The following is a 25626-nucleotide window of genomic DNA, read 5'->3' as shown; positions in this document are numbered from 1 at the left end:
TTTCCATCCCTTCTTTAACTTGAATTTTGGCCTTCTTTACAGGAAACCTACTTATGAGTTTATGTTGACTATTTTCTTTTTCTCAAATGAGTCTAGTGCTTATGAAAGGTGCCAGATTACTCTCTTCATCCATTTCTCCTACAAGCAAATTTTTGCCTTGACTGGAGACTTTCCCGCAAATGGAATATCCTCTCCAATGCTGATCTGCCAACTCACCTCTCCTCATTTAAATCCCTCCTGAAAATGGACCCCTTCCACAATGCCAGGCAAGAGTGTTTGATTTTGTATCTTATCTGCCTTATTTTTCATACATATTTAAAAAGCAAAACATAGGACCTCCTGAATCATGGAGTCCAGTTTGCTACTGCAGGCAACCCCCTTATACAATACTATACATAACATTAAGAAGGTGCTTCTTAAAACTAGTGCATTACTCCTATTGGGCTCTGTACCAGAACCACACTCCTCTGTTGATTAGAAACCATCTTATTTCCAGTCTAAACTTATTCATGACCAGTTTATACCCTTTTGTTCTTGTGCCAACATTAAACATGTAGTTTAAATAGCTCTTCATCCTCCCTGGTGTTTACCCTGCTGAGGCAAGTATAGATAGCAATCATATCCACACTCAGCCTTCATTTTGCTAGGCTAAACAAGCCAGGCTCCTTTAGTCTCCTCTCATAAAATAGGCTTTCCATTTCTCCGATCATCAAAACAAAAACCCCTTCACTGAACCACTGTGCTGTGTACCTACCTAAATAGAGTGATCACAGAATTATGTTGCCCTTGTCCTCCTTCCCTACAATCACCCCTCATTCCCTTCACATCTAAAGGGGGGACTTTCAAACAAACAAAGGGTAGCTAAGTGCCCAAATGCTATTGAAAGTCACTGGGAGTTGGGTGCCTAACTCCCACTTGTGCCCTTGAAAAGCTCATCACAAAATTTAAGGTGTTAGCTCTTTAAATAGCCTCAAAGATATTTAATATCCTAACTTCCAATGAAATCAATGGAAGCTAAGATGCTAACTGCCTCTGAGGAGCAGGGCCCATGTCTTTTTTTTGTCTTCAGTAAAAAGCTCAGCATAATTTTTGATCTCTATGAAATAAAAAACAACACACAAAAAATTGACAGCAGTGAAAGCTGGATTCATAAACAAACAAATACAATTAATAAATAAAATATTTATCTACTGAGTGAGTAGCAGCAATACACATCTAACTGCCAAACTAGCATGCTTAAACTTGATCAGAAGTGGCCACACACTCAGGGATGAGTGGGCAGCACTAATTCCATATTCTGTTCTGTGCTTTCTGCTGAGTTTACCAGCAAGGGTTTCCGCTGTGATGTGGAGACCTGGGAGCTGAGACTGTCAACTCTTTCCCCACATAGGACTCTGAAAAGCCATGAAAGAGTAAAGACTTGTGTTCACTACTAAACTAAGACAGATTTGAACTGCTGACATAGAAGTAAAAGGCTCAATATCTCATTATCAAGGCTTATGTACTGTGGGTTGAAATTAACTCAAATTTGGCATCAGCAACCCCTAATTATGTGGCACTCTGGGGGCCGCAGACTGGAAATTCTGTCAGAGCTTCAAGTAAATTCAAACCCCAGAGTGTGACAAACTGTACCCCGTGTTCACCACTTTTACAAGACCATGATACATTTTGTACAAACTATGACTTTTAAGGTATCATTTGAAAACTCATAATCGGCTGAACATTATTGTTCTGGTAAAATATGTGTATCAACATAGTATGTAAAGTTAAGATTCTGTTGTATAACATTCCTGTAACATGCTCCAAGTTCTTCAGAGACAAAAGACACATTGATGCCCAGGCCAGGTATCAGCATAATCAAATGGACCATCATGAACTACCACCTGCCTAAACAGCCATTCTTTGGCAGGAAAAAGGGTGGGAGTGATAACTTTATATATTGGCAAAGACAGAGCTGGGGGTTTCCATGTAAACAGACTGGCTGTCGCCTGAAACACAGCTGAGATAATCCTCCAAGAGGGGAGGAGGGTATAAGAATGAGAAACAGAGGTCACCAAATCACCTCTCTCTCCCCTCATCTCCACTCACATCAGCAACATTTGGTTTGAAAGACAAAGGAAATGTCAGTGAACTTGGAGAGGGTCCAGTCCTGGCTGAAAGATACAGCCTGACTATTGTAAGCTTATGGTGGGAAACCCTTTTTGCTTTTAAGTTCACTTAGCTTGTAAAGTTAGGTATTAAGTTTGCATATTATCTTTTTATTTTCTTTGTAACCCAATTCTGACTTTTATGACTCATTACTTGTAATCACTTAAAATCTACTTTTCTGTAGTTAATGAAGTTGTTTTATCTAGACCAATGTGTTTAGATTGAAGTGTTATCTCCACTTGAAATAACAGGTTCTGTCATTTTCCATTGATAAAATGATGGACTTTCTATTAGCTTCTATTGTCCAGAAGGACAGTAAAAGATGCACATTTCTGGGGAAAGCCTGGGACTGGGAATTTGCTGGTATTGCCCTGTATGTAATTCATGAGTGACTGGCAAAAGCATTCATGTAATTCAGCTGGGAGTGATTTTGCATGCTAGAGGCTGTGTGTGCGCATGACCGGGGTGGCTGTTCTCACAGCAAAGCAGTGTAAAAGGCACCCCAGACTGGAGAATTGAGGGGACACAACAGTCCAGATTGTACCCTGGGGAATGCCATACAGAGGTTTTTATTGAATTAAACAGGAAAAGTGAATGATGGAATCAGTGCTGTATCCCTTCTGTTATTTATTATGGGCCAGACTTTATCACCCTTACTCCTATTGAGTGGTACCATACTTTGCAAGTCAGCCCATTCACATCAGTGCGACAACTTGTGAAATATTGTACCCTCTCTCCTTCATTAAGACTGGCAGAATCTGGCCTTTTGATATCACATTTTAGTTGATTTTACTGTGTCCTGAGTTTTCAGTGTGCTGCATTGTAGACGCTCCTGGGGGAAGCTAGAGGTTTTGGCAGCTAGGTAGGGGACACTTGTGTCTTTTGGTACCTAGGGAAGGTAAGGGAGCTAGTTTAGGATTGTGGGATAAACGAATTAGTTGGATGTACTGCTAACCTGATCAGCAGCTCTTCTGCATACAAACAGAGCCCTTCCAATTAAAGCTTTGCTGAAATCTGCCTTTCCTTTTGCTGAAACATTACTTTATTTAAAATAACATTTACCTCTAATTCCTGGTACTCCATGATCTCCTTGTAGGCCTTTCAATCCTGGGAATCCAGATGGTCCAAAATCCCCTGGGGTGCCCGGTGCTGTTCCTAAAACTTCACCTGCAATTCCTTTTGGACCTGCAGGCCCTGGGGCACCTGGTTTTCCTGCACTGCCTGGATTCCCCTGTAGCCCTGGTAGACCTGGTGGGCCTCCATCTCCCCGGGATCCAGTAAAACCTAAAGGCAAAATGATGATCACCACGTGGCTAACCATGACCAAAACATTGTATTAGATATTAAAAGTGTCAGATGCACCATAATAATGTCAAATATTGTGTCAAATAATTTTAATTTGTTTAATCCCACAGACTTTTTGCTGAATGCTAATGCAGGAAAGTTTGTATTATTGAAATATAAAGCAGTTGTAGGGCATATAAACTGTCAAATATGAACAGTGGGTACATTTATAAAGCACCTCATTGACGTAGGGGCTAGATTCACAAAGGAACTTGGGCACTGATCTGCCTCTTTAGGTAACTAAATCCGGGATTTAGGCATCACTGACATTCCCAAAACCACTGCTCAGCTGCTGCCTGTGTATGTGCCTAAATCCCCACAGGTGCTTAAGTTTCCACTCATGGGCAGGCAAATAGTCACCTGTACCCTGATGCTGCCCCACATCTAAACGGACTTCTTACAGCTTTGCTCATGCCTTAGTCCTAGCCAGATTCTCAAGTGAGGCATTCCCTGCCTAGCTTGCCTGCAGGGTCTGATCCAGGATGCATGCTTAGAGCATGCCTAAGTCCACCCAAAATAGAGCAAGGGTGATCAGGTGTGAAATTTTTGGGCTGGCTTACAAACAGATCACACAGAATGTCCAACAGCCCAGTGGTTAGGGCCTTATCTGGGAGGTGGAAGGACCCACATTTGATCCCTATTCTGCCTGATTGGAGCATGGACTTGAGCCTGGGTCTCACACATCCCCGTGGAGTGCTGTGACCAATAGAGTTAATTTTTTAGTTTTTCTTTTTTGGAAAAGGTTCAGAAAAGGGCAACTAAAACGATTAGGGGTTTGGAACGGGTCCCATATGAGGAGAGATTAAAGAGGCTAGGACTTTTCATCTTGGAAAAGAGGAGACTAAGGGAGGGATATGATAGAGGTATATAAAATCACGAGTGGTGTGGAGAAAGTGAATAAGGAAAAGTTATTTACTTGTTCTCATAATATAAGAACTAGGGGCCATCAAATGAAATTAATGGGCAGCAGGTTTAAAACAAACAAAAGGAAGTTCTTCACTCAGCGCACAGTCAACCTGTGGAACTCCTTGCCTGAGGAGGTTGTGAAGGCTAGGACTATAATAGGGTTTAAAAGAGAACTGGATAAATTCATGGAGGTTAAGTCCATTAATGGCTATTAGCCAGGATGGGTAAGGAATGGTGTCCTTAGCCTCTGTTTGACAGAGGGTGGAGATGGATGGCAGGAGAGAGATCACTTGATTATTACCTGTTAGGTTTACTCCCTCTGGGGCACCTGGGGTCGGCCACTGTTGGTAGACAGGATACTGGGCTGGATGGACCTTTGGTCTGACCCAGTATGGCCATTCTTATGTTCTTGCTCTGGCCCAATTAATATTTAATTATCTGTACAAAGTGGAGCACCTCCAACAGGAGAGACTGAGAAAGAGCTACCCAAAATACCCCAGAGCCTGGTGGTCGGGCCACCTAGCAGTTTGATTGTGGGAGATCTGGGTTCAAGTCCCTGCTCTAAATCAGGCATAGTGGGGGTTTGAAAACTGATCCCAGCTGAGTGCCCTGGCTATAAGAGGGTGAGGGGATGTCTCCCTCTCTGTTCTTTTCCTGAGAAAAGGCTGACCAGTACTTCTGTGGATGTGGACCTAAGTCGCACTCCTCTGCACTGGCTAGCTTAAGCAATTCCCAGCTCAGTTTGGGGCTTCTGTGAATCCCTTTCTTAGGCACCTAACTCTCCTTATACAATTCATGGGGAGCCTGAGTGACTAACTCAGGGCTGTGAATTCCACTGGGTGGCAGGGCACCTAGGAGTTTGGCATTACAATGCTTAAGTCCCCTTTGTGAATCTAGCTAGCCCTTAGGGGCCTAAGTCCCACTGAAAGCTATGTCACTTGGGCACTTTTGAATATTTTACCCCGCATCATCTTAATACCATGGGGCAATAAAACAGTTATTGTAAACAAAAAAGTTGGTTTGCTAAGCAATATGGGTGGGATTTTCAATTGCACATACATGATTTAGGAGCACAAGTAAGAATGACATTAGGATTTAAATTTCTAAAACCACATAGACGTGAAAATATCACATTATGTCTTTTTTTCCAGTGAATGCTTGACTAAAATGGAGCAGATGACTTTTGCAGAGTATTATGGGGAAACTCCAGTCCCCACTTTCTCCTGCCTGATTATCTTGGCTGAGCACAGTCTGTCTCAGCAGCAGGGCAAGAATACTCCCCTCTAGGTTACAGGCCAAAAGAAGATCTTCAATGAGGAAATTCCAGGCAGGTTTCATGAACCTTAGTGAGGAGGATAACAGGATCCACATCACCCCACATGACCCTCCTGTCTTGCCCTTTCACCCTGTATGCGCCATGTAGGAAAGCCCTGCAGAACTGGATTCTCAGCAACACAGGAGGAGTGCACCGCCAGGGCTGCCACTCCCACAAATCTTGTTCCTCGGGCAACGGAACTGAGTTGTTTTCACTGCCAGAGCCCCTTCTCACCTTCAGAGGTAGGGGCATGATTTGTTCTGAGCTGCATTTAGGTATCCCTCACCAAAGGATGCATTATGCAGTAGTTTTGTTTTAAAACTATATTAACCGTCAACCACTCTGACTTACAACAAGCCCCTCATACCAACATTCCCAAGGAAACCAAAATAACTAAATAAAAGTATATTTAATAAATACAAAAACAGGTGTTTGATGCATACTTAGTACAATACACATAAAAGGTGTTGTAGGTACTATACACTTGTAAACACTGTACTTCCAAATGGGGATATATTCAGCGACCTGTGGGCGGGGTGCATATTCAGCTACTGGATTGTGAACCTAAGATACATATATGTTCTTGTCTTGGTGTGTACAATGTAATTCATGTTTCTGCTATTAAGAGTTAAATGGATGCATTCATAAGTGCCTTTTCTTCACTTATGCATTTTGTTTCAGAAGTGTAAGTATGAATATGCTCCAGCTGGAGTGTGAAAATCTCATTATTGAAGTATCATTGTTTAAAAATCAGTGTCATGGTATTTTACTATTACCTTTATACCTCTGCACTAGGGGAGACTTGGAAAAGAGAAAAATGGATATTCTTTCATAATTATGTACAAACAACATTTTCCAATGAGAGAAACTTTTGGCTTCACAAGATACCTTAGGTTGATGTTATATTATTGTCTGAATGCTGAAGGGAAGACAAATTAATATTTACACCTGGAATAGCGTGTTGAGGTTCCCATGACTACTGCAAACAGAGCAGAAGTACTCAAAGAATAGCTAGTGACTTCAAGATACCTCGAGGACCTGGAAATCCTTCACGACCTGGATCACCTTGTGAACCTTTTAGCCCTTGGAATCCATCCAGACCTGGTTCACCTGGAATCCCTTTAGCACCTTTTGCACCTAAATTATGCATAAAAAAGTAACAAATCAGATCCAAACACAAAGTAAATATATGCATAAATGCAGACAAATATGCTAATAAATATCATAATGATGTATCTTAAGATTTATGGATCGACTTTTATCACATTTTGTCTTCAGTGGAATTTATGCACAATCTTTGAAATATTTTACACCTTAAATTTATCATTATGAACTACAATTTACTTTGTTGTCTCTTATATTGCACAGTAGTTTTTCTGCATTAATTTGCTAGCTCTGACAAAATAGGATGATGTTACTTAGATGAAGAACCACTTTACCTTATTTATTGATAAGAGATTATTACTGATAGCTAAAGGTTTTTTATTTCTAGAGTTGTTGACTTTAAAATTCAAGATTGTTTTATGATTGCTGTTTGTTCTGTGGAAAGTTCCATTAAAAAAAAAAAAGGCCAGGATTAAGGAGCACTGTCAGAACTGTGCAGCCTGAGTATGATCTTCCTAGTGCCAGCACTGTGCCAACAGCCTCTCAATGTTATGAGCAGAAAATTCACTTAATTTAAAGAAAAATACTAGAATTGTAGGTAGAACTGCAAAATTTAAATGTGCCTGTTACCCAAATAGCATTGTTAACATTTAGTTTTGTTTTCCTTCCATTAATTGTTGTGCTAGATAAAAAGCCTCTCTCTATAAAGTAGGCAACAGGAACAGAGGGCAACAAATATCATATTTCAATAACTGATTATATTAGGGTAGCTAGTTTTAACATTAGCACCAAACAATAGTAAGGAAAATATGTTTCATTTCACAACCCAGTTTAGTTTAATCCAAATCTATTTCAATGTATGGTTGCAAGCGAAAGCAGGGAAGGCAGTTTGAGTATCCTTTTTAAAGAAAAGTTACATGGGCCCTCAGGACAGAACTTAGGACAGGCTGTTTGAGTCTCAGGACAGAATTTAGGGCAGGTTGTTTAATACAGTGTTAGGAATTTCACAGGAATAGAGGACTTAAGGACGTGAGACGATAAAGATGCCTCTTTTCTGGCTATACTGTGTCACTGGTGCATAGATCACTGAACCAGTTCATTAATTGTACATGGCACAGTTACAGCCTAGCTGAAGAAAGGCAGGAAACCTTATAACCAAAAGACAATAATGAAAGGTGACATAGCATAAATTAGACATGGGTAATTTGGTGAGAGCATAAATGAATGTGACTTTGTATAATACTAAGGGGGTATAAGGACAGAGTTATGGCAACAATGGGTTGTGGAAAAGTATAAAATAAAGCAGGACATTTGCTCCTCCTAGTGTTCAATATTCATATTCCTTGGGGTTGAGGGAAACAATGCCATGGAGACAGCATTCATTGCCACAGATCAGCAGGGTTCTCTTCCCCCCTGCCTCTGGAGCCTGAGGGGATGGTAGCAAGCTCTTACAGTTATTGAAAGATGCCAAGATGCATATTCAGGGGATGGTAGCAAGGTCTTATAGTTATTGAGATGAGTTATTGAACTGATGAAGATGTTTATCCAAGAGATGGACACACAGATGAGGAGCTTTGTTTACAACAAAAACAGACCAATGCCTAAAATAACACACACATGAATCTGATGGCATGGAAGCATCAGTGTTTAGAAGGATTGTGATTAAGAAGTAAATCTGACTTCATTCAAAATCATTGGAAAGATGAAAAGTTCACATAAAATTACATAGGAACTGAACCATCCTAATGAGTAACAGATATACCAAGACTTTCAGAGAAAATCACCTTGCACAACGTTAAAAACCATCTTCAGAAGCACTGATTACAGTGCCAAAGTACCATAGTCAAATAAAGAAATGTAAATCTGAATTATTCAACATGCTGCAGTAACAAGAGATAAAAAACAGCAAATCCCATTAAGAAATATGAATGAGTCATTACTTAAACCATAACAACAACAACAACAAAAACACACTTCATATTTACTTTAAAAGGAAAATTTGACCTTAAACACTGTAGCCCAGATCTTTGGCCAGAGCTGTGGCCAAAAAATGCAAGGCACAGTTCGGGAAGGCTGTAAAGAGGGACTTCAAGCTCCCCTAACACTAAAGGCTGCTTTAAGTTATGTCAGTTACCAGTGTTCCAGGGGGTTAAATACAGCAGCTGTGGATCAGCAGGGTTTGGAAAGCCCCAGACCGTGCCTTCTGCTGCCCCCACCAAAAAGCACTGAGGCAATCCTCCTCGGATTGGATAGACCAATCTTGGAAACAAACATTGCTGGGAGCGCTGAGCAATGCAAACCCACTGCATCGGATGATCTGGGCCTACTTATTTAGAGTTCCATTGAGACTTTAGGCCCAGCCCTGTTTAAGAGGCTGTGTATAATTATAGGACCCCAGGAGGAGCACTCAGAAGGCATTGTGACAATTCCTCCACTACATCCACTTGCTTCCAGGGCTAGCAATTTATTACACTCTTCTAAGGATTAGCATATTCCCTGTACTGTGCCCAGCCAGGCTTTAACCCCACCCCGCCTCTGTTTGCCCCCTGGCTCCTGGTGTGGAGAGTACCAAGCAAGGAGCAGCCACTGCTCTCCCCACTGCCACAGAAGCTTCAATCAATGAGGTTCCTGCACAGCTCCTCAGGGAGTGAGGGTGTAGGGGTGGGGTGGGGATGATAGCGCCTCAGTAGTCTCCTATGCACCGCACAGAACCAGGGCAAAATCCAGCCTTTACTGGTTTTATTAAACTGTGAAACTCCACTGATTTTTTAAAGGCATATGGTACAGTTGAGAGAAACATGGCATTCATGAGGAGGCTGCATGGAGAGAAGGATGAACTGGGTGATTGACTGTTCCATCTCTAATATCTATTCTACTATAGAAGGCATATATCATCGGGCGTGTTTATTTTGATTTTTGCCACTTTCTTAAAAGACTACTGCTTAAAGCCCCACTGACTCCTTATACCTGGTTGCCAAACGATAGTCACAAACAGTGTGGATTTGTGACTAAATGTAATGACTGTTCATAGAGAAAACCATTGTTGGTGGCTGATTTTGTTACGAAATTGAAATTCATGAGTGAGAAGAGGATTAATGCATGTGGTGCAGCCATTATGTATCATACACATTGTATCTATTTTCCTTTGTCAGTCTCACTCCCCCCCCCCCAAATTTTAACTTTAAAGTCTCCTTTATTCTCATTTTAAAATATATTTAGTCTAAGGACACAACTAGAGTCAGGTTTAGCAAAAGCTAATTCCAAATGTAGTGTGTAAGGTAAATAAATGTTTCAAAAGTAAAGGCACAACATTACCTATAGCTCCTGGCAATCCTGGCTTTCCTGGGGCTCCTTTTGGTGCTCTCACGCATTCTGCCCCTACAAATAAACATGATCAGTGGAGTTCTACTTACTCATCTGCTGTGTATCTCATTGTTTTTGTGACTTACAATAACCTTACTATGATTAAAGCTAGCAATTATTTCCCTTAGTAAAACAAAAAAAATCAAAAGTTTTATTTAATCATTTTATATAGCAATATGCAGCATAACTCATGCTGACAATGAATTAAGAAAAGTTGTTCATTTTATTTCACTGGAACCTTTGCTGTGCTAATAGCAGTGAAGAGATCAGACGTTATTATAACACTTGTATGGCCAAATTTTCAAAATGGCAACTCACTTTTTTCTGGAAGCAATTTAAAAATCAAACAAATGAATTCAGTTGCAGGTGAATACTTGCAGGTGAAACTAGAATACTTGTTCCTTTAAATACCAAATTGCACTGATACTTTTTACCTAAACATAGAGTACTTCTCACAAATGGTTTGCTACATTGTACTTGTGAAAGTTTGCTTAAAATCTCTTTGGAATCTAATTTCAGTTGTTTTTTGTAATTTCAGATAGTTATTACAAACCACATGATAATTGTTTTTTTTTAATCACAATAAACTCAAGGGAATAATGAACCAAGTAATTTTTGGTCTGCAGGGATGAACACCATTAATTTAAAAACACATGCTACAATCAAATTACTGGTTAGTTGTATAGCACAAGTGTCATTATTTGTGACCTGAATTTTAAGCAGTTTTACAGATGGAGTTATCTCCAAGAAATGGCAACATCAAAATTAGTCACCAGGAATCAGTAAGCACACTGTCATGCTGTATGTGCCCCAGAGATCGAAAGATTAAAATGTTTCCAAGCCATCTTATTTCTGTACTGTACCTGACCAAACTGTCTTGGTGCCATCTCCCCTAGAAAGATCTTCAGTAACTTGGTTACAATCTACCCGGGAAGTATGAGAAAAGAGAAACAAGCAAGATAGACTCTTAGCATTTTAAACAAAATGTGAAAAATTACAAAATCCAAACTTCTCAGTTCTAACTGCAGATGTCTATTACAGCATCAGCTGATGCACTGTGTCTAAATTATTGTGCACTGGATAATTCTCATAAATTAAAGAATGAAAAGACAGCCACTAGTTTTAAAATACTTGGAAAAATGGTGAGCCGCATCTAATTCTAACAAAGGAGAGTTCATGTAATGAAGTAAAATATTTGTTTTTGATATACAGTGAGAAATAAGAAATGACAGATCTTCCTCTCCCTTCCCCTTACACACAAAAAGGCTAGTATACTGAGACCAGCCTTGCAGTCTAGCAACGGCACCAAATAATTGAGGGACCTCTGGTTGAGTACCAAGATTCCAGTCAGAGAGCTTTAAAGGATCAATATTTATGCCCTGATGAGGAGCGGGGCGGCGGGACGGGGGGGTGTTCACGCTTCTCTCTTATCTCTGGTCAATTAAAGGAGTAGGTTTGATTGGGACCGACCCAAGAAAAGACAGCCAAAACGCAAGGTATGTATAAGTAATATGTTCTTTCCCCTCACTCAAAAAAGTTAAGGTTTTACTAGCTAATAGTGCCAAATTTGTAAACTTTATTTAAATATCTGAAAGGAAACTATTGAAGTATTTCTGTTCGATTTCTGACCAGATAATATAACAAACTCCTTCTTATTCATACAGACTCACTATACTGCCTTGTCAGTGAGTAGATTTACATGATGTTTTGCATATGACCCAGTACTGATCCCTAATGACTTTAATATAAGAGACATGTGATCACACATACCTAATTGGGCAGGTGTACCTCGAGGACCTGGGGGACCTTGAAGCCCTGGATTTCCATATGTTCCAGAATCACCTGGAGGGCCATGGTATCCTTTCGGGCCAGGTAAGCCTTCACCTGGCAGACCAATCTCTCCCAGAAAGCCTTTTTCACCTTGTGTTCCTGGATAACCAGGGTCACCTGGTGAACCTCTTACACCATCACCCTATGGGAAAACAGATTAAATATACAGAGATGGGCACTTTGACTTTGCATAAGAATAAACCTCACCCAAACAATTAAACAATTTTTCTTATTATTAGTAATTGGTAGATGGTCAGTTTCCATGTATCATGGCCATTTACAAGGGTGACATCAGCAAAAAAATCTTTAACGTAATAAGGTAACATGTTAACTTAGATGTGTGACATTGCACTCCATATACTTTATGGAAGTATTCTTATGAATATGACATAACTGGAATATGCTTTATGCTAAATACCCCTTGTATGGTGTCATTAAAAAGCCTGTAATCTATTACGTGTGTTCATCCTATTTATTTGCATGTATTATTTCTATATCTGGAGTTAGGAGAATACACTATAAACTTGTATCACCGATGTAAATATATTAAGTGGAGGCTATTAAAGGTGCTCCAGAAATAACCAGTTGTAAATGGCCTTAGTTACTTGAAAGCCTTCCTGTGTACGTGTGGGCCAGCCCATGGGGAATGGAGACTAGGGGTTTTACAGTGACATGTGATCATGTCACCTGATAATGAAATCCATCTTAAATCTGGTACTTTTCCATTCAGAAGGTAGGGTGGGGACCAAGAGAGACAAAAGATTCCCGTCTTGTGCCAAAACTATAAAAGGGGGCGAAGCAGGACAAAGGAGGAGGCCAGTCATGAGAAAACCCCGTCTTACCACCTGAAATGTCTTCTGGATCCAACAAGGACTGTACCGGGGAAAGGACTGGCCCAGACTAGGAAAGAGTCTAGTCTGTGAAATAAGCTTATTGGAACATCTCTGAGGGCGAGATATTACCTGTATTCAGTTTCTTAATGTATTATGCTTTGACTTGCATGTTTTTGCTTTATTTTGCTTGGTGACTTACTTTGTTCTCTCTGTTATTACTTGAAACCACTTAAATCCTACTTTTTATACTTAATAAAATCACTTTTGTTTATTAATGAACCCAGAGTAAGTGATTAATACCTGGGGGAGCAAATAGCTGTGCATATCTCTCTATCAGTGTGATAGAGGGTGAACAATTTATGAATTTACCCTGTATAAACTTTATACAGAGTAAAATGGATTTATTTGGGGTTTGGATCCCATCGGGAGCTGGGTGCGGGAGACAGGTAACCTGCTGAGCTGTTTTCAGTTAAGTTTGCAGCTTTGGGGGCATGGCCCAGACCCTGGGTCTGTGTTGCAACAGGCTAGCATGTCTGGCTCAACAAGGCAGGGTTCTGGAAGTCCCAAGCTGGCAGGGAAAATGGGCTCAGAGGTAATTCCAACATATCAGGTGACAGTCCCAAGGGGGGTGGTCTCTGTGACCGAACCCGTCCCAAGTTGTATAACCAGGGATGGTACCAACGAAACAAACATCCATTGACAGAACATTCCACTAGAGAGGGCTAAGGCTGGTGAATGCACATCGTTTGGGCTATGTGAACCAGTCATACACCACCTGTGGCTGTAAAGCTGAATGTGACTTTTGGGGAGTCTGTAGGTTCGATCTGAGAGCTGCTTACTCTGCCGAGAAATGCGTGGCAGGCCAGGTAGCACTGTGTAAGTTGATCAGAGTGTGACCAACATCGTTTCACATCTCCCCAAGCAATCAAGTAAGGAGATTTAGGAGAGAGGAGAAAGAGCATGACCCCTTTCTTAAAGAAGGCAGAACAACTAGAGCAGAAAAGGCAGGAGAGAGTAGAAAGTGTCAAATGGAGTTGTAGAGAAAGGGTAATTAACTGTGGAGTGGAATCACTACAATTAGAAATGGGTCAGGCCTGGTGTTTGAACCCAAATTAGATTTAGGCTGGTATAACAGTTCTGAAATCTTGGGAGCTTTCATATGATTTTGTTACAAAATGACAGATATTTCTTAATCCGCTGTTCTAATGACATTTCTGCCATCTTGAGCCAAAATATCATGAGAATAACTGTTCTTTCAAGATTGGTGTCACAATGAACCAGAAAATAGGTCCTTTTCAGATTTAGATTTGACTGATGACAACTGTTCTGGGTCTGGCCCATTTCTAGTTATGATATCTGAGCCCAGTGCTGTGTCAATATGTGATGACTTTATGTTTTCAGGATTCATCACCCTAGTGCAAGCATAATATGCACTGTCAGGCAGCTGATCTGCGATTAATTTTTGTCTCTCCATAACTTCATTTGATGACCATGTAGCTCTCAAGAGATATTCAGTGTGAAATAACTTTATGTAAGTTTAAAAGGAGGGAAAACCAATAATAAATCATTGATGGAACAAACCGACCTGTCTGGGATATAAACTGGTATTAATTTGCTTAAATAAAATGGGAAAAGAATGGAAAATAATTAATATAATATGTAAATCTGATATGTGAATGCATCACCAACCAGTGAAGATAGGATAATAATTTATGATGGAGGCATGAAGGACAGCTCGGTTATGAGATGCTGAACTAAAGAAGTCTGTAATTAAATATGGTAAGCAAATATTGGATATAGTTGTTACTTACTGGAAGGCCAGGAAGCCCTGGTAAGCCATCTATACCATCTTTTCCTGGAAACCCATCTTCACCTTTAATGCCAGATAGTCCAGGACCTCCTGGGTCTCCCTTGGTACCTAAAGAAGTGCTCTCAATGTGAAATTACTCCTGCATTGGACAAAAGGCTTATATATAATTTGCAAATTGCAAGGGAAGTAGATTGCTTGCTTTACCTTTTGTTGTAACATATCTAGAATCTCCTTTCTCCCCTTTTGGCCCAGGAAATCCGACTGCACCGGGAAATCCCTGTTGATATCCATTTTAAATAAAGTTAATCAGAACTTTATTTAGGAAACAAATCGAAAAGCAATAGTTAAAAGTAAACCTGTGCACCAAGTGACCCTCTGTTCTTCAAAAAGCTCCTCAAAACACACTTATTTCACATCTCTTTCTATTAATCATTTTCTCTATGGTGTTCCCATTCTTGTGCCTGATGTTTAATCTGTGTGTTGACTCTCTACTTTAGATAGTAAACTCCTTGGAACAAGGAACTTGTCCTCTTACATATCTGTAAGATGCCATGGACTCCTATGGGAGAATATAAAATAACAGTGGTCCAGATTTGTTCCTGCTGACGCAGGTAGGTGCAATGTACATGTGCCTGGCCCCATAACCCCAGGGAGGCTTGATCAAGAAGGAGGATAGGTAGAAATACCACTATCTACACTGTATGCAGGATTCTGAGGGGTAACGGCAGTTTTACAATTGCCAGGGACTCCTATGGAGGGGCAAAGTCTACTGAGGGAATACACCAAATTACTTATAGTTATAGTGGGAAGTAAGGTAAATTCTGCAACCAATTCCCAGAGTAGGAAAACAAAACTCAGAATTTTTATTTATTTATTTGTGGGCATTTTTCTTCTGCTCAGCATCATACTATGTGGGGGCCTCACAACACCTGTGTGATGTAGAGAAGTATTATCTTCCACATTTAATAGGTGAGGAGACTGAAGCATAGGGAGGTTAAATGACTTGCCTTAGGTCACACAGAAAATCTGTGTCAGAAGTAAGAATAAAACTCAGATCTCCTGATTCCTGATCCTTTGTCCTGATTACAAAACCATTGTAGCCTAGGATTAATCTAGTGTGCAAAGTGCATCTGTCACAAATAACAGGTTCTTTATTCAGGCAGCTACTTTGAGTTAATTAAGAAGATGAAATCGGTAAAGCACACCCAGAAACTTTATCAGCTTTCATTAATACAGACAAATATAATTGAAGTAATAGGAAAAATTATACATAAGTAGAAGAATGAGATAAGTACAAGAAAGTGGTTTCCTGCATTGTTCACACTTACTATCTTATGGAAACCATTAGAAACAAAGATAAAAGTAAAAGTAAGTGAAGATCACCCCAAGAGGAAGGATTTGGGCCAGGCTTCCTACTCAGTTGCCCCATGTCGTCATCCTGGTGTCCCAGTTAGGGTTTATCTGACAACCTGTTATACATCTTTTCCCATTCCACCCATATACATCCAGGACCATATCTGATCAAGTCAGCTCTCAGCCCCCTATTCACATTTAGTATTCTGGCAGACCAATTTTAGAGTTCTGAATGTTCATATGCAGTGTTCCAGCTGACTATAATTACATTTCCAACAGTTAACCCAACCATTTGCATCAATCCCTTTCCCAATAGTTTTGATACATCGATGTGGTTAGCTATTATTACAAAAAGTCCCTAAGATGCTACCATTCGTTTGTTTGTGGTTTACCCGTTTATCAACAAATGCATTGGTATACTATCACAAGATATGTACTGCTAAATTATATAACCTTAGGTCAAGCTTGTATCATTCCATAGCTTTCAGCCAAGCACATGATACTGTGCTATCTTATACCCACTGCCAACTTCTACTAGGCTTCACTCTAAGCCCTTAACACTGCAATTCCTTAAGTCCTGTAACCAAGTCTATTTTTAATAAATATATTATTAAATACTTGCTGTTACAGCTTCAACAACTTCCATTCTTATTTCTATAAGCATGCTTAGCAGATAGATTCCATTTTACCCTAAACTATAGGCCTTCGAAGATCAGGTCAGGAGTCAACACCACCCTGATATCCACCTGAAGCTGCAAGTCAATGATCTGGGAACGAAAGCCCATCCCAAGGAAGTTCGGCCAGCATGGTGACTATGGTGATTTCAGCCACAGGGACTTAGTTTAAAGGCCAAAAATAAGGCAGGAGTTGGGGCCTGAAGGCTATAGATTCAAACATTTTCTGCACCAGTAGATGTTCATATCACTGTTTTTTGTTGTGAGAAACATATTATTGCTGAATAGTCCATGAGCCATGTATGATGGATTTCCCTACCTTCCTTTTACTTTGTGCCAGGGTACACAGAATATGAAGTAAATTGTCCAGTTCCATTTTAATTTTCTTAGAAGACTCATGTTCCAAAATCAATTACTAGTTCTTGGCTCCAAAATAGACATGGAAATTATTTCTCTGTTGCTGAATATGTGCAACATAGAGATTCACACTTCCATAAAGTCTTGTATAGACCAAATCTATGATAAATAGAAGCTGATTTCTCAACTCATATTTACAAGCTGCATTTAAATGTATGGCAAGCTCTGGTCTAAATCTACCCCACGCTACCCTAGAAATTCCATACTGCACTTAGATCTACCCCACTTTCAACTGGGAATAGATCAGAGTGCACTACAGAACTTTAGAGCAGGGTCCACATGATACTTAATTTGTGGAAAGTTAGTGCAGGGTAGAGTTAGACCCTAGCTTGCCATGAACTAAGCATTTGTACAGGCAAGCCCTTAGATATCAGTGTAGAGATGTGTATTTCAGATGTTCTTTTTTAAAGGCAAAGGAAGCCCTTGAATCTAATGTGAGGCCAAATTCTGACCTCAGTTAAATAGTTGTAAGTCTCGAGTAACTGCACTATATTAGTGAAAAGAAAAGGAGTACTTGTGGCACCTTAGAGACATCGGAATGCATCCGATGAAGTGAGCTGTAACTCATGAAAGCTTATGCTGAAATAAATTGGTTAGTCTCTAAGGTGCCACAAGTACTCCTTTTCTTTTTGCGAATACAGACTAACACGGCTGCTACTCTGAAACCTGTATTAGTGAAGTGATTTTAGCTTTTCTATGTTTTGCTTTGAAAGATGGTATATAATGTATTTTAGTATTGGGTGCCTGCCCAAAGTTTTACAGCTAATTTTTCTCTTCCTTTCATGCTCAACTTCTTCAGTCACTTTGGGTCAAATTCAGTTTTCACTTATATTTATAGGTTTCAGAGTAGCAGCCGTGTTAGTCTGTATTCGCAAAAAGAAAAGGAGTACTTGTGGCACCTTAGAGACTAACCAATTTATTTGAGCATAAGCTTTTGTGAGCTACAGCTCACTTCATCGGATGCATTAAGTGGAATGTATCCGATGAAGTGAGCTGTAGCTCACGAAAGCTTATGCTCAAATAAATTGGTTAGTCTCTAACGCATCCGATGAAGTGAGCTGTAGCTCACGAAAGCTTATGCTCAAATAAATTGGTTAGTCTCTAAGGTGCCACTAGTACTCCTTTTCTTTTCACTTATATTTATGTTAATCAGGACTAATTCTAATGAATTCAGTGTCATTCAATATAATTGACTGAATATATCCAATGAATTATGGAGTTACTCCTGACTTTGTTGCAACTGACAGTAAAGTCTGGATCAAAGTTATTGAAGATCTTCAGTTATAAAAGAGAAATATTACTTGTAAAAGTTTGGGCAAACTCCTACAACTGGTTGAAAATATTTTAGTCAAAAATATGTTTTGAGGGGTGGAAATTTTCTTGTAAAGAAAATTTTTGAAGAAGACTCAAAAAATCAGTTTTGTTATGTTTTGTTTAGGACCACCAATAACCAAGCCAAATTTTGGGTTTCAGTTGTTGTAAAACCAAAAAAAAAGTTTTGGTTGGGTTTTAGTTTTCCATCAAAAGCCTGACAAATTCCATTAAAAATTTGATACAAATGAAAAATCATCATTTTCTTTGAATTTTTTTGTTAAAATAAACTACATTTTTAACCAGCTCTACAAAAATTCCATTGCTAAAACAAGAGTCTCAGTCTCATTGAGGATCCAGTTCACAAAGCCCAATTCTGATTTTATGTAGAACACTGTAATCCAGAAGTGGTTATTAAAACAGATGTGTAACAGTAGTGTGAATTTTAGTGGGAGCAGGATCAGGCTTGTTAGGTATGGTATCAGAACTTCCAGAGTGAAGAACAACAAAGCTAGTTTGGTGAGAATCACTTGTACAACAGTTACAATATATTCCCTTTGAGTGAAAAAAGAGATCTTGGAGTCATTGTGGATAGTTCTTTGAAAACACCCACTCAATGTCCAGTGGCAGGAATAAAAGCTAACAGAATGTTGGGAATTATTAAGAAAGGGATAGATAATATGACATTACCTCTATAAATATTGTCTCTATAAATTGCAATATTTATTGCCTCTATAAATCATATTCCCTCTATAAATCCATGGCACACCCACATCTTGAATACTGTATGCAGATGTGGTCGCCACATCTCAAAGACGATAAACTGGAATTGGAAAAGATTCAGAAAAGGGCAAAAAAAATTATTAGGGTTACGGACAGCTTCCATATGACGAGAGATTAATAAGATTGGGACTTTTCACTTTGGAAAAGAGATGACTAAGGGGGGATATAGTAGAGGTCTATAAAATCATGACTGATGTGAAGAAAGTAAATAAGGAGGTGTTATTTACTCCTTCTCATAACACAAGAACTAGGGGTCACCAAATGAAATGAAGGGGCAGCAGGTTTAAAATAAACAAAAGAAGTATTTCTTCACACAATGCACAGTCAACGTGTGGAACTCTTTGCCAGAGGATATTGTGAAGGCCAAGACTATAACAGGGTTCAAAAAAGAACTAGATACATTCATGGATGATAGGTCCATCAATGGCTATTAGCCAGGATGGGCAGGAATGGTGTCCCCAGCCTCGGTTTGCCAGAAGCTGGAAAGGGGTGACAAGGATGGATCGCTTGATGATTCCCTGTTCTGTTCATTCCCTCTGGGGCACCTGGCATTGGCCGCAGTCAGAAAAGAGGATATTGGGCTAGACAGACCTTTGGTCTGACCCAGTATGGCTGTTCTTATGTTATGTTCTTAAACAATTGTTGGTAAGGTAGTTATTTTATCAACAACGCAAAACTATTGATTTGTGGCTTTTAAGAAGACATAATATCACAAATAAGATCCTCACAATTCAGCAACTAGACACATGTATTTTGTTAGAAACAACGTTAAAACCCAGCCCTACTGGCATTATCATCATCTTGTCAGCTAGCAGTGGATTTATTAGAGCTGGTTGAAAAATTTTCTTTGAAACATTTTTTGATGGACAATGATTTGATTTGCCAAAAAATCTGTTTTCATGAAAAACATTTGGGTTTTCATAAATATTTAAAGCAAAAATATGAATATTGAAGAAAAGTGATTTGATTTGCCAAAAAATCTGTTTTCATGAAAAACATTTGGGTTTTCATAAATATTTAAAGCAAAAATATGAATATTGAAGAAAAGTTTCAGTGAAAAGAAGCAATTTTAAGAAAAATTTTTTTCCTGACAAGCTCTAGTATGTCTCTGAAAAAAATGAATTAAAGAAATAAATAACTTACTTTTGCACCAGAGAAGCCTGGAAGACCATGCTGACCTTGATCTCCATTATCTCCTTTCCGCCCAGGATGTCCAATTGGGCCTGGAAAACCTGGTGGACCAGGTGGACCAGCAGGACCCCGTCTGGCTTCCTCACTTTCAATACATTTACAGTCCCCTATTTCACCTGCAGAAATGTGGGAGGGAGGAAAACATAGAAGCTCATTGAAAACAAACATTTGGAAGACTTTATTATGAGAAATCTTAGGTGAGATAACTTTAATACATTGGGGTTCATGGCCCTGTTGAAGTCGATGACAAAACTCCAATTTATGTTAGTGGGACCAGGATTGATCCCTAATGAAGACATAAGTATATAAAAAAAGAGCTTTATGGGGAAAAGAAATAGCCCTATGAGATATTTTTCTTATTGTGTTAGCACTAGGTCAAATTCTGGAGTCCTAGTTCAGATCATGCTCAGGCAAAATTCACCCTAAGCACAGCGAGTGTTTTGGATGAATAGGGACCTCTGGATTTGGCCCACTATTTGTTCTGTTTCAGAGTAGCAGCTGTGTTAGTCTGTATTCGCAAAAAGAAAAGGAGTACTTGTGGCACCTTAGAGACTAACAAATTTATTTGAGCATAAGCTTTCATGAGCTACAGCTCACTTCATCGGATGCAACAGCTCATGAAAGCTTATGCTCTAATAAATTGGTTAGTCTCTAAGGTGCCACAAGTACTCCTTTTCTATTTGTACTGCCTTACCTTTAAATCCTTTTTGTCCTCGGAACCCAGGGAAACCTCGGCTGCCCGCCTCACCTGGATCCCCTTGACGTCCCTTCAGTCCAAAAGGATAGCCTATGAGGTTAATGCATTTGAAATACAGCATTAATGTCTTGTATATTTACCCTTCCTGCCCTCCTTCCCATTCTTTATCCTGTTTTGAGCAGCACTGCATCTGACTCTTCTCTCTCCCTGCGTGTTCCTGTCATCTACCAGCCACCTGACTCCTTCCCATCAGCCTTTCTCTCTCATTTTTAATCCTGGCACTCTGTCTTCACAATGTCCCACACTCCTCCTTGGTGACTTCAGCTTCAATGTTGGTGACTCATCCCACCCCTTAGCCTCCCACCTCCTCACCCTCACCTTCTCATTTGACCTGCAGCCCCAGTTCAACTCTCACACTCACCCAAAGTGCCATTTACTTGACATGGTCTTTTCAAAGCACTGCTCACTAACCTCTCTATTGCTGAACTGCCCCGCTCTGACCATCACTGGTCTCTCTTGATACTGCCCATTTTCCTCCCACCTCACTGTGCCTGGCCACCTGGTTCTTTTGTGACTTCCAGACCATCAATGTCATTGACTTTTTCTCTGCTCTCAGTTCTCTCCTCCCTGCTCTGTCTTCCATTGATATGGTTGTTGATTCTCTCAATATTTTCACTTTTTCACTCTCTTTTTGCCACTCTCTCTGTGTCTGCCTTGTCCATCCCCAGTCTAGGCTCACCCCTAACACCCGCTTCCTCTGCTCCTGCTCTTTTGCTGCAGTGTGTCTCTGGCAGAAATCCCGAGACCAGGCTGACTTCCTCCACTGTACATTTCTTCTTTCCTCCTTCAGTTCTGCCATTTTCCTAGCAAAGCAGCTCTACTTCTCAAACCTGAGTCCTGTACCTGCAGTCTCAGCCATCTTTTCACCACCTTGGACTTCTTCCTCCACCCCCTCCCTTCTCCCGCCCTCATCTCCCTCTCTACTCTGGGTCTCACAGATTTCTTCAAAGAGCAAATTGACAAAATATGACATGACCTTCCCCTTCCCCTCTGCTCACCTTCCCTTCCTCTCCTACCCTCTCTTCTCCTCACAGATATAGAAGTTTCTCAGCTGCTCACCTCTAACTCCTCCAATTCCTCCAGAACCACATCCCCTTTCCTTATCGTCCTTGCTTCCATTCTCCTCCCCTCCCTTCCCCTTCACCTCTCACTCTCCTCTGGCTCTTTTCCCACACAATATAAGGGTGCTTTAGTCTCTCCCACCTTATCAAAACCCTTGACCCACTTGCCTCTTCAACTATCACCCTGTTCCCTTCTCCCTTTCGTCTCTAAGCTCATAGGACATAATTTTACAATTGCTGTCTGGAATTCCTCTCCTCCTATTCCATCCTAGACCCCCTCCAGTTGGGCTTCTGCCTCTTGCACTGCTCTGCTCTCACCAAAGTCTCTAAAGACATCTTCCTAGCCAGATGCTCTATACTCATTGTCCTTGACCTGTCAGCTGCCTTTGACACCATCAACCATACTTTTCTTGAAATCTGTCCTTCCTCAGCTCTCATGACACAGTTCTCTCCTGGTTCACTTCCTACCTCTCTAACTTCTCCTTCAGCATGTCCTTTTGAGACTACTCCTTATTCTCCCTCCACAGAGTTCCCTCCTTTGCCCAGGGACAAGAGGTAGAGAGAGAAGAGGAGAGAGCCATCTCATGCACAAACACAAATTCAATCGTCATCTGTATGCTGATGACTCTCATCTGCCTCTCCACTCCAGATCGATCTCTTCCTTTCCAAACTAAAAAGTATCGGCCTATGTGACGTTGCCACTGGGATGTCCATCTGTCAGCTTAAACTCGATATGGCCTAAACACAGGCCTTGCTTGCATCCATTCGAAACATGATCATTTTGCTAGCTCATTGCTTTGCATCCTTTGAGTGGCTCCCCCTTCCCCATCACATCAAATGTAAAACTACATGTCTTCATTTCCTAGGCTCTTCACAGACTGTCCCCCCCTCCATCATCTCTTGTAGGTTATCTAGTTGTCAACTTTCACCTCTGCCCTGACAGCGTCACCAGCTGGCCTTCATCACATACTTGTTTAATTTTAAAACTAGCACCTTTGTGCTTTCTCCCATGTTAACCCTCACACTTGGGGTGAGCTCCCTGTAAGCAACAACAAAGCCACCTCATTGTCCTCCTTAAAATTCTTTGCCATGATGCCTATAAAAAAACCTGACAATGGTTATGCAGCTGGTGTACTGGGACCCCTGCCTATCATGTTGATCAGTGTTGTCTCACTGGTTCCTCATGCTGCCCTGTCTGTCTGTATCTACCAGTTTTCTCTCATCTTGTACTTAGATTGTAAGCTCTTTGGGCAGGGACAACCCTTTTGTTCTGTATTTGTTCAGCACCTAGCACAATGGGTTCTGAGGCTCAGAGATGCTACCACAATTCCGTTAATAAATAACTGCAGTATTATTGACATGCAGTATTGGTACAGACAATTTGACATAATATAGTATATCTAAAACATTTCTAAATACTTAAAACTTAGAATTCCATAGGGTATATTAATGACAGCCTATTTACAATGAGTACACTACATGGGTTTACTCTGTAAATTCAGCCAATGCATAAGCCTGTGTCCCCAGCTGTGCCAGAGTTTTGCTTGGTTCAGTGGAAAGGTGACTTTAAGCTATCTGGTTCACAATCCTTTACATCCCCCTCCCCAATCTCTGGTATTTCCATGGTCTGTTTCAACCCATGGTATAACTTGGAGCAGCTTCAACACTGCTTCAAATTTCACTGGCTGGCTGAAAGGACATCACACTCTGGCCCTACCCTAGAGCCTCAGCATTCCAGACCCTCCTCCTATGTTGGGGGTGGGGGTTGCTTTGATGAAGTAGTTATTCCATGTTAGGGGAACGCTCAGCAGACTACTTAGGGCAGTTTTATGGTACCTATGTGAAAGGTCTACTGTATCACAAGCCAGGATCTAGTCCACAATCCTTTCATCAATGAAAGTTTAAAAAAATATTTAAAGCCATGTTTTTATGTTCACTCCTAGACCAGATTGCTGGATTATTTTCTTTTAGCCATGGAGAGATAACCAAGCTAATACTGCTAGATGTTTTGGTATCTTTCAACAAGACTGATCATTAGATACCACTCATTAAGCAGGGACATAATGGGATTGGACAGAATTGAGATCAGCTGTTTTAGACCATTCTTCTCAGATAGCTCACAAAGAGTCAAAACAGGCACCTTTTCCCTGACTTCTTCCCATGGAGAAATCACAAATTCTTCATGCTCAGTGTATACATAAGATCTCAAGAGGAGATGATGAGACACTACTGTCTTCAATATAGGACAGCAACATAGGTGCAGGAACTGGGGGTATTGGTGCACCCCCTGGCTTGAAGTAGTGATAACAATCCAAAGACACAGCTTCCCCTTCAGCACCCCCACTATAAAACTTGTTCCAGCTCACTGACCAGCAATATATAAATGATATCCAGAACCCTGACTCAGCTCTCCCAGTACCTGAGTGAATAGTGCCTGGATAAACAGCTGCTAGCTAAAATGTAACCCAGGCAAGGAAGAAGTGACATTGATAGAAAAAAGGAAATATCAAGAAGGTAGATGGAGCTAGCAGTTTGCTACTCATCAAAGGAATCAGTTCTGTGATTGTGGCTGAAAGTCCCAGGGCCCTCTATTGGATTCCTCACTGCTCATAGACAGACAACTAAATAATGATCAGTGTCAGCATTTTAAAAAATCTTTGGCTGGCCAGAAGGCTGCACCCCTTCCTGTCCAAAGCATATCAAGACCAATGGCTCATGTTTGCCACCTTCATACTCAACTATGGACCCAACTATTTAAAATACATCAGGAACAAAAGGAACCCTAGCAATGGGGGATGCCTGTTGCTCAAAACTTGAACTATGCAAAATTTCTCTGCTGAAAAATCCAAACCATGAGAAAAAACACAAAACAAACCAACCAGACGTGTGTTCCAGGTTTTGTTATTAATGTTTGAAAATCAGGTGAACACAGCTTTCTCCCTGTGTTTCTTTGTCCTTTTGGCACCCTCCCTCCTGCCCAGGTGCATACAATCACTCCTCCACATTCTGCTCCCATCATTGAATGCCCATTCCTCTCCCAATCTGATCTATTAACTTGACATGACAGAAGCCTTGTTAGAAAATGATCAAACAATGACATTTCTGATTCCCTAAAATTAAACCTGTTCATTCTCCAAACACCTTACGGCTTGGCAGCATCTCTAGCTACTTACCTGGCGTTCCTGGAGGGCCAGGTGGGCCAGGGAATCCTGGAAGTCCAGGTTTACCATCACTACCAGGTGGACCTGGCTTTGTTGCTAGAAAACCTGGTTCTCCACTAAAACCTTTAGGACCCATTTCCCCACGTAAACCTCTTCTTTCAGAGCCATCTGAAATGGGAACACATCACCCAAGAAATTGAGAATGATCTCTTAAATTTGCTCTCAGATTAAGAGGATAGGCATGCTAGATTATAGAGGGGAAGCA

General features: G+C 40.5%; 1 protein-coding gene across 3 annotated transcripts in view; it reads right to left on the bottom strand.

Annotated features, from left to right (window-relative positions):
* Window positions 1-25626, bottom strand: part of COL4A2 (collagen type IV alpha 2 chain) — a 244435-nt gene that overhangs the window by 46362 nt on the left and 172447 nt on the right. For all 3 annotated transcript variants that reach the window (XM_074963584.1, XM_074963593.1, XM_074963603.1), the window contains exons 20-29: window positions 25374-25529; window positions 21077-21169; window positions 20335-20498; window positions 14858-14930; window positions 14655-14761; window positions 11951-12152; window positions 11044-11103; window positions 10133-10195; window positions 6743-6850; window positions 3211-3432 (exon numbers count right to left, since the gene is read on the bottom strand). In XM_074963584.1, coding sequence (XP_074819685.1) covers window positions 3211-3432; window positions 6743-6850; window positions 10133-10195; window positions 11044-11103; window positions 11951-12152; window positions 14655-14761; window positions 14858-14930; window positions 20335-20498; window positions 21077-21169; window positions 25374-25529 — 1248 coding nt within the window. The remainder of the gene's footprint in view (window positions 1-3210; window positions 3433-6742; window positions 6851-10132; window positions 10196-11043; window positions 11104-11950; window positions 12153-14654; window positions 14762-14857; window positions 14931-20334; window positions 20499-21076; window positions 21170-25373; window positions 25530-25626) is intronic.

Source organism: Natator depressus, chromosome 1, assembly GCF_965152275.1.
Source record: "Natator depressus isolate rNatDep1 chromosome 1, rNatDep2.hap1, whole genome shotgun sequence".
Lineage (NCBI taxonomy): Eukaryota > Metazoa > Chordata > Testudines > Cheloniidae > Natator > Natator depressus.
This window is presented reverse-complemented; position numbering and strand designations above follow the sequence as displayed.